General features: G+C 42.3%; 1 protein-coding gene across 1 annotated transcript; it reads left to right on the top strand.

The window, feature by feature from the left end:
* The first annotated feature begins 200 nt into the window (after positions 1-200).
* Positions 201-10,304, top strand: LOC137134449 (alpha-1A adrenergic receptor-like). Its single transcript, XM_067519313.1, has 2 exons — positions 201-1,358; positions 9,260-10,304. Exons 1-2 carry the CDS (start codon positions 386-388, stop codon positions 9,817-9,819), a joined length of 1,533 nt encoding a protein of 510 aa, XP_067375414.1. The 5' UTR covers positions 201-385; the 3' UTR covers positions 9,820-10,304.
* Positions 10,305-10,340: the final 36 nt, after the last annotated feature.

Raw genomic sequence — 10,340 nt, 5'->3', positions numbered from 1 at the left:
AAGCGCAGTTCTCCTGTGCAGAACACAAAGTTGCGCAAAACCATTATGCGTTTTCTGTGGAGTCACTGCTCTGCGCGTAATGATGCGTCGTATGCGCTCCTCAGACTCGAGTTTAGGTATGTTTGGTCAGTATATGGCAGAGCTGTGTGTAGTGGAGAGGAGGCAGATGACAGCTGCCCCACTCCTCCACTGAGCCCGCAGGAGAGTGGAGGGGAAACGACTGAATGGCGACTGTACGGCTGCACAGTCCAACCTCTCAGCACTGATCTGCAAACAAAAATGCAAACAGGCATTTGAATAATGCAGACCTGGGCCATTAAGTTCGTAGTTTAGTTTTATTTAATAAATTATCTGACGCCTGCTATGGAGGACCTCTTTAGTCAAAATGAGTATGAGCACTGACAATGTCACAAACTTGTGGAAAAACGGTTCCTCGGAACTCGACGGGACTCCGGGCGCATACTTTCGGGTCAACTCTACCAACAGCACCAAGGGAAATCACACGCAGCACAGCGAGGTGGACCTCACCCGTGCCATCCCGCTCGGCTTGGTGCTTGGGGCTTTCATCGTGTTCGCCATCGCCGGCAACATCCTCGTCATCCTCTCGGTGGTGTGCAACAGGCATCTGCGCACCCCGACGAACTACTTCATCATTAACTTGGCCATCGCCGACCTGCTGCTGGGCACCACCGTGCTGCCGGTGTCCGCCACACTGGAGATCCTAGACTACTGGGTGTTCGGCAGGATCTTCTGTGACATCTGGGCGGCAGTGGATGTGCTCTGCTGCACCGCGTCCATCATGAGCTTGTGCGTAATATCCATCGACCGCTATATCGGAGTGAGCCACCCGCTGCAGTACCCGGGCATTGTGACTGAGAAAAGGGCTCTGCTGGCCATGCTCGGAGTGTGGGTGCTGGCGGTGGTCATCTCCATTGGACCGTTGCTCGGTTGGAAGCAGCCGCCGTCGCCGGACGATACCGTGTGTCTCATCACCGAGGAGCCATTTTACGCGCTCTTCTCCTCCCTCGGCTCCTTCTACATCCCTCTGGTCGTTATTCTGGTCATGTACTGCCGCGTGTATATAGTCGCCAAGCGGACCACAAAGAACCTGGAGGCAGGTGTGATGCACGAGAGGATGAACTCCAGCGAGCTGACCCTCAGAATCCACAAGGGATCGCAGGTGCACGATGAGCCCGGCAGTTCAAGCACCGCCAAGGGCCGCGCACACCAATCGAGAAGCTCTCTCACAGTGAAGCTTCTGAAATTTTCCCGAGAGAAGAAAGCAGCTAAAACTTTGGGAGTTGTGGTGGGCATGTTTACACTATGTTGGCTGCCTTTCTTTCTGGCCTTACCCATAGGTAGGTTCAACAAGTCACTTCCTGCTGTTAAAGCCTGCTGTCATTAATGGGGAAAATTTAACATCCACTTATTTTATTTTTTTCAAAATACACTCCAATTTTAAAACGCCACTGTATTCAATTAGTTAATGAAACATACACACAGGATATCAAAAGTCACCTAAATCTCTGTAGGAAGTTAAACTGAGACAGTTTAACTGCTGCTGCAGGCCTTGTAAATCATACCTATTGTTGGCACTGGGGAACCCTTCTGGGCATTTGCTTGAATTGTCACCAGTCAGTTTATGCTGGACCAGTGACAAAATATAACATCACCCATATTCTGTATTAGCACCTTTTGGGTTTCATGTAACTCTGTAAAGCCAAAGCAATAATGAGTTTATAGTCTCTGTTTTAAGCAAGAAACAAATAAACATGGTTTAGGATAATATGTGGAGGAATTCTTCACAAGCTAATCCAAACATCTTTAGTGTTATCTTTGTATTATCCCCTGAGCAACAGTTAATCTAGATGCAACAAATACAGTCCTTGTGTGTGCCAAGTGAAAAGTAGGTGGCCTCCCTCTGCTTGGGTCTCTGGTTAATTCAGAAGCCCATGGTGCCTCCTGGGACTGTCTCTCATGCAGCTGAGGCTGGCAAGCATTCAACACCCTACTAACAGGGCTGTTTACAAAACTGCATAGGAAATTTAACAGCATAGTTAATGGTGAAATGTTCATACCTTGAGCTGTGTTTTGGAAAAAAAGGTTAAGAAAACATCGCATATTTATTTAGTGATGGAGTTTGGACAAAGAGGTCGCTGAACCGAAAGCATGGCAGCTCTATTTTGGATGATTGTTTTCCTGATTGCCAGGGGATCCATTGTGGCTCTCCTGACTGTGGTTGTAGACAGATTATGTTTGTGAGCGTGTGCTTGTGTCTCAACGTGTGCCTGTGTGTGTTATTTCCTGTGGTCATATGGGAATATGTGTTTACTGTAGCTCATCACATCCTTTCACTCACTCACTCACTCTCTCTCAAACACACACACACACACACAGATTATTTTGACTCAGGGCATTTTTAGCGAGATACCGTAGGATATACCAAAATGGAATTTTGCAAAGTTCTGATTTAAAAATTGCAACTACTACAGTGTGCATCCACTCCGTCTAAGCTGCACTGAAACTGTTATCTTGCCACATTAGAAGCTCCTCTATTTGTGGGAGGGGTGTTTAAAAGTAAATTTGTGCCTCTGCTTGGTGTGAATTATGTCTAAACTAAACTCTGATAAGGCAGTGGCACTCTCCTCATGTTTCTCCCTGAGTATTCATTAGCCTCCACCCACAGTGTGGGATTTCCTGTCTCAAACTTGTTATTACCATTATTCTTCCTCTGCAGTCTGTTGCTGATATGTAGCATATGCAGGGTTTCTTTTTGGCATTGTGCGTGAGCCGGTGCATGTGTTTTGTTTGAGTGTGTGTCAGTCGCGGGACCAATCAGACTTTGGCCAGAGAGGTGGCCTTAGGTGGCCCTGGCCCCCTCTCTGGCCAAAACCTGATTGGCCACAGTGAGAAGGTGTTTGGTAGCTGCTGTAGAACTATCAGCGCAAGGGGAACTGACCAAATCGGAGAACAAAATAATCATCATTGTATAACTAAAATAAAACAAACTACTGCTATTTATTTATATATTTAAAGAATTGTCGCCTCACAGCTAGAAGGTTACAGGTTTGCGGCCGACTGCTGCCTTTTCTTAGTGGAGTTTGCATGTTCTCCCCGAGCTTGCATTGTTTTCTTCCAGGTACACTGGATTAACTGCATGTTAGATGAATTTGTGACTCTAAAAATTGCCCCTAGGTGTGATTGTGTGTTTTAATGGTTTTTCTGTTTGTGTGTGTGCCTCCGTGTTGACCCTGAGATAGGCTGACGACCTGTCCATGGTGTACCTGCCCCTATGATAGTTGTAATAGGTGTGACCATAAACAGGACAAGCACTTACAGATAATGGTTGGATATTTAAAAAATATTCATATTCTACTATTTACTTGATTGAAAAAGATATTTACCGGAACAGTTACTCTTAGCTTTCCAGAAAATGTGTGATGTTTTAATATGAATGTATGTCACATTATAAAAATCACATATTACAAGTAGAAATAATGTAAATGATTTCCTATACTCATAATGAGTAGCTAATCATTGACCAGGCACACAGAAGTTTATTTTCAATTATATAATTTACTTATGTCTTACAAAGAGCCAAACTGCAAAAATAAATCAGTTTATCGTGATGTAAGCTAAGGAAAATACAGAAAAACAAAAGAAAACCAGGATAAACAAACATACATATCAATATAAATATTAAATTACAGTACAAAGGTTTTCTTTTGTTCTTTTGTTCATTCCACACTCAGCCAAAGCAAAATCATTTAGCCATGGCAGGGACATAGGACTTTTTTGCATACAATTGCATACAATTTTGAGTAGCTCTTTAAAACCCAGACACTACTGTCCTGTGAAGGGTTTGCATTTTAGCAACTGGTGCAAACACCTTGAGCTGTTAATCATTTTTTTATGTGTGCATGCAGACGCACACATCTCACACACTTGTGTGTAATGGTAAATGGTCTGCACTTGTATAGTGCTTTTCTACCTATTGGTACTCTAAGCGCTTTACACTGCTTCACACCCCCATAACACACACTCACACACTCATAGGGATGCTATGTAGCTGGCTTACAATCACCTGGAGCAACTAAGTTGGGGTTTAGCGTTTTGCTCAAGGACACTTGAGCAAGACACCTAGAGGAACCAGGCATCGAACTAACAGCGGGATTAATGGACAACCGCTCTACCTCCAGTGCCACAGCCACCCCAATGTGTAAGTGGGAAGATTGTTGTTACATTAAGCTGGTCAGGCCTGTGCTCCGGGGGTAATTGAAATGATTTTTGAAGAGGAAAAATAATGAGAGTGCTAAATGTCAAAGCGATGGGGAAGAAAGAAAGTAGCACAACTGAGCTGAAGGGCCACAGGGCAGCGGGGGTGAAACCGAGGGTCCCTGGGATGTCAGCTCAATTTTCCCAAAATAGCGTTATGCTTTGGTTTCAATTGAAAGCAATCTGCAAGGGTAATAATACTTCTGTCCTTTCAAATCAAGACATATTAATCATATTTATGGGTGTTATGACACAGGATGTGTGAGGTGTGGGAGTTTGTGTGTGTGTGCGTGTTTGTGACTGTTTGGGTGCGCTCTACGTGGCACAGAATAGGTAATGCTTCTTCCAATTAGTGAGAATAACAGGATGCTTCGTTTTGTTAAGTTGTTCCTGTGTTTCATAGCGAGACGTGTGCCTGGTTCCTGTGCTCAGGAAGGAGGTGCAAACATTTCAACTAGCAGAAGGGACAAGACCACCAACAACAACCCTCCCACTGTTATCTATGCCACTGTCTGACAGCCAAGCCTCTCATGTCTCTGCATATAGCCTTTCAACATAAACACTGCTGAAGGGACAAAAATGGACCGTGTTCACACAGAAGTTAAGAACACAAACATGTATACTATATCTGGCTACAGGAAAATCTGTTGTCACTCAGATTTATTTCTGAGTTTCCTACACTTTTATCTTGTTCTTGTCTAGAAATTCAGCACAGCAACATAGGGGCAATGTCCCATCTTGTCTCTGTATGGGACACAACTCTTTTAAACCTTGAAGTGCCACCTTTGAGATGCTATGAAGGAATTGCAACTTGACACTAATCATACTTTTTTTCTAAAGCCCTACAATTCCTGGCAAATTCAGGGGATTTCAGTGAGAGAGCCACTGACTTATGCTCTATACAAGCTTTCCTCAGCAGGAAAGACCATCTTCGTGTGACAAATATTACTTACTTGAAGAAAAAGATAATTTACTAACTTAATATCTGAGCTAAAATGATCGATTAAGTCAATGAACCAGCAATTATTTTGATTTTGATATAATTATGGCCAGTTTTCAAAAATGGTTTTTAAAAAGTATTCTCTATTTGAAAATGCCACCATGATGTGAGATTAGTAGCTATTTATGATGTTCATAGTCATCATCATACTATCACGAGAGACAAGCAGACTAATGGTGATGGACCAAGAGACAGACCAAGTTTAATTCCTCCCTACTCTGTATCCCAGTCACACACATAACTCACACGGTTATGTAATCATGTTTAAGAGGCTGTCCAGAAGCCAAAATAGCATGTGAAAATACCAGCCACTAAGCAGAGACCCATTCATCTGCAATACAGAAGGCCAAGACACATTCAGACAGCATGCTCTAGTTTCATCTCACAGTCTGGCAACCAGATCATACACACACACACACACACACACACACACACACACACACACACACACACACACACACACACACACACACACACACACACACACACACACACACACACACACACACACGGTCAGCCTGTCTTTCTGTGATTTAGCAGTCACTGTGGAACAAATTTTCCACAAAAACAGAGAAAGCTATGAAAAAAAAGCACAAAAAAGACAGCAATTGTCTCTAATATGATATCTTATGTTGTTTGTATATTTGCATGACACTTGATGTATAGCGGTTTCTGCTTCAGCACATGGATTGAGTTGCAGTTATCTGTCTGAACCTGACCCAATCTTGAGGGTGTCCTGAACCGTACTACAGCCCAACAACCACACTGCATTTCATGTTCAAACCAGAGCCGAGCCCGATGCAGCAGAAACATGGACATTATAGGCTCATTATGTTAGTATTTAATAATATATTTGAATAAAAAGTTTTAAATAATTTAAATAAATTAAAATTAATAATGTAAAATTATGTTGTTTTAAAGTTATATTCAATATTTACAACTATGCCTATTTATCCTAATCTGCAAAACCTAACCCAACGTGAACATGATTTCCTATTTCTGTCCAAACCCAATCCAAACCCAGTGGCTACCAATGGGTCCCCTCGGGCTTGACTCAACCCTCTAATGTGCTTAGACTAAGCTGCTCTCCTTGACACCTTCATCTAAATGCCACTGCGCACACAATCATTCCATCATTATTCTACTGCTAGTAATAGTTAGAGTGTCCTGTGGGGATGACGTTTTTGTAGGCCAACCTGGAAGTTAGCATCTACTGGGTACCTCGAGAAAAACCAAGTGGGATTTTTTCCATTGTGACACACTAAAGTGAAAAACATCTTGAGTCCACCCAAGCAGCTCAGCACTTACCTGTCTTGCCCCAGTCACACACTTTCCCCCAACTCTCCGGCCTTCTCTGACTACATGGCCAAACATTATTTCTACTTTAGCCTCCAGCTTTGTATAACTTCTTCTTTAAGTTTTAGGCGCATTGGCATCCAAAGTTAGTTGCATTAGCGCCCTCTTCTGTGCAGTTGACATTTGACTTTACAGATGCTTCTGTGATGAAGTATGGATCCGAAGTTTTCCCATGGGATCTAAATTTTATCAAAGCTTGAATCTTTTAAATATTTTTGCTCAGTTGTACTTCATTTGGCTGTTGACAATAGATTTCTAATTCTTGTATTATTTATTTTCTTTTATTTGCAACTTGTAATCAGATTGTTTAGTTCCTTTGTTTACTCATTGCAGTACATTGAACAAAATATCCAGTCGGATTCTCACCATGTAAATTTAATGTGTTGTTTAGTGCAGTGTGTATTCCTTTGTTTCCCCTGATGCTTCCTGTTCCTTGACCGTGTTAATGTCTTAGCCTGTGCCGTGCTAAATGGTATCTTCATTAAGGTTTCTTGTTTTACCCTTGTAGCACACAAAGACAAAAGAGACTTGCCAACAAAGCCCCTACACTCATCCTCCACAAGACTAATGAGCTGTTTAACCACTCGTATATTTTGGTTTTTGGTTTGGGTTTTTTGTTTTGATTTGTTTTTTTGCATCAAGCTGAAACAGTCAACTCTTATTGGACACAATTTCCTTGAAGCAGTGATCATTATTTGCATTCCATATTACATTAACCCCTAGGCTGTGTTTTATATAAGTTACCTTGTTATGCCTAAAACAATCTTTAAAGCAGTTGATGTGGTATTCATAAAGAAGCAAGCTGAGGTGTATGTGTATGGCTGCAATATCTTACCAGAGGTAATTTCATGCTTGAAAGCCTCAGATTATAATGCATTCTCATTTAGAATTGGCATTAGAAAAACAGTTTTGCTCACATCTGCCTACACAAACACTCACAGTTTTCATTTCTTTCAAATTAATCCCGCACTTGCAGTGCTTATTACCTCCCTGTTTTTATCCCCCTCTCACCTCATTAGCCTTTAACATAGGCTTTCTCTAGTTAAGCATGGCCACAGTTGGACAAAATGCATCACTATCAGCACCGCATCGCAACTTAAAACAAGTTAAACTCGCTTTTTAGCCCACATGACAAATCTGCCCAAAATCCTTTATAGTCTTGTTTCCACCGTTTCAATTGTCAATATTTATGAATTGGAAACACATTCTCCTCCACAAATACACACACAGACAAACACAAAACATGACCTGTATACCTGGATATATATGTTTTAAACCAACACCACCCCTTTAACACTACCTGCAGTTCCACCAAGCTTGTTGTGTTAGGTAACCTCTCTTTTCTATTAAAATGCATGCCCTTTTCTCAGGGCTATGCCACTCTCTCTGTATTCTTATAAAAGTGCTTCACACAAACTGTGGCAGCGAAGTTGGTTTTTAAAAGGAAGCACTTTGTTTATGAAGGTCTTTTATTAAGGACAAACACCATGTGGAGCGGATCATCCCCCCAATCAACGGCTTTCGGCTTGTCCCTTCAGGGGTCGCCCCAGTGGAATGTATTCCGTACGTTGATTTGGAATGAGTTTTTACGCTGGATGCCCTTCCTGTCGTTACCCTTCCATTTTATCCGTGCTCAGGACCAGCACCAAGGTGGCCCTTGATGGCTGGGCGGGGCCACACCTGGTGGGGTGGGATTCAAGCCTGCTGCCTTCTGCATCCCAACCCAATGCTCTACCACTGAGCCACCAGGCCCCCCTGGAGCCGACCATCCCCTCTCTGAAGTTTTATTCTGTTGCTTAACATCCTGTGGGCACTCATTCTGACTGTCACTCCTACTCTTTATCAATGCTGCCACCTCCTGGGTAAAATATAACCTGCAGACAAAACATAATCAGCAAATCCAAAGGCAAAACAAATCATCATAAACCATAAAGAACTGAACCAACCTGATTCTGCCATCATTAACCATTCATTCAGGTTCAGTATGAAACGTACTTTGTAAACTCATTCTCTCAAATAAGTGATCACCATCATTATATCTCTCTAAAATCCAGCCCACTTCCCTTTAACATTTGACTGTATTTGGAATCTCACATAGAATTTAAAATAGAATAATGTGTTAAAAATTCATTTGTTGTATTTACTGGACCGACTGCAGGTTAGTGATGTCTAAAGAAAAAGGTTGACAATTGCATTTGCATTTAGTTTGGAGTAATTATCGTTGCACTAAAAGAGATAGCAGTGTACCTAAAGCCCAAGAAATACTTGCAACACTTGATAACACCTTAAATAGCAAACTGTCCTTTATTTTCATTCGTCTACAAATGTAAGAAACAAGAATTTTCTTAATTGAACTTCAAAGCTGCTGGTAAGTGTGGTTTTGAACTTTGGACAAAGGCAGGCAAGCAGTTCCCACCTGCACAAAGACTGGAAGCAGTCTTTGTGCTGACCTACACTCACAGTGTTGAGTCTACACTAAACATTCAGACAGTACAGTTGTATTGATCACTTTCTTTAACTCTAGACAAGCATATTTCTCAAAATGTTGAAGTTATTCTTTAATGGGATAGTTTAAGGTTTATATACAAAGCCACATATTTAAATTTTCTCCCTTCCTGCTTTCTCCAGGGTCTTTTAATGTGAAACTGCGCCCACCTGAACTGCTTTTCAAAGTGATCTTCTGGCTGGGCTACTTCAACAGCTGCCTGAACCCCATCATCTACCCCTGCTACAACCGTGAGTTCAAGCTGGCGTTCATTCGCATCCTTAGATGCCAGTGTCAGCAGAGGAAACGTCCCGGTTGGAGGGCGTACAATTACCGCTCCTCTAACTTCAGCTCCTCGGGAAACTCCCGCAAAGGCTCTGCAGACCACAACTCCAGTTTCTTGAATGGCAGCCAGCGTACTCTGCCCTCGTCAGCCAGCCCAAGCCCCAGCTACCTGAGCAAAGGTCTCCAACCCTGCCCAGAGGGGGAAACATTATATATCTGGGGGGGCACCACCCCAACTCCTTCCACGCCCAACTTATTGCCTGGCAGCAACACAGACTTTCAGCAGCAAGCTCTGAGAGGAGAGATAAGAAGCGGGAAAACATCTGAGACTACTGGTAGTGTTTTTTCCTTCTCCTTTGGAAAGAATAAAGACAAGATGGTGAACAAAGAGAGCATCGTGCCTGAGAAAAAGGTGTGAGTCCTGAGGTCTGCTGAACTGTGACTTGTCCATTCTTTACAGGGATTAAAGTTACCTAACAAGCCTGGTTGTAGGATTTCACAGACTTGCTGCATTCACTGTATGTGGGCTCATGATCAATAATTAGTCAGTGGATTGTTGTTGTCTTGAGTAGTCAATGTGAGGTGATGATATCTGAACTATGACTATGCTGCTGTATCACAGGTACTTGGTACTATGTTAGTGTACCTGTGGTTGATGTAGACAAGATGGTTTCTTCAACCGTGCATGCATCTTGTCTAAACTAAAATTGAATTTGAAGGAAAAGGAACACAATTATTTTCAGAACAGAACTCCATGGCTGCCATGTCGAAAAAATGTATCCAATTCATAAAAAAGTGTAACAAGACAAATGATCACCTTTTGTTGCAGTCACTTGATGTCTTTATAGTGTGTTGTGGAAATAAAGTATAAACCTGGTTTATCTGCTGTGCACACAATCATCCGATATTATGTTGTTTGTACCTTTGATAATCAAAAGA

Source organism: Channa argus, chromosome 10 (genome assembly GCF_033026475.1).
Source record: "Channa argus isolate prfri chromosome 10, Channa argus male v1.0, whole genome shotgun sequence".
NCBI classification, from domain to species: Eukaryota; Metazoa; Chordata; class Actinopteri; order Anabantiformes; family Channidae; genus Channa; species Channa argus.
The sequence above is the reverse complement of the archived record's forward strand: the minus strand, read 5'-3'. Positions and strand labels throughout refer to the sequence as shown.

Coding starts and splice junctions, on each gene's coding strand:
- LOC137134449 (XM_067519313.1), top strand. CDS start 386: ATGAGTATGAGCACTGACAATGTCACAAACTTGTGGAAAAACGGTTCC. Junction 1,359..9,259: donor CTTTCTGGCCTTACCCATAG/GTAGGTTCAACA, acceptor TGCTTTCTCCAG/GGTCTTTTAATGTGAAACTG.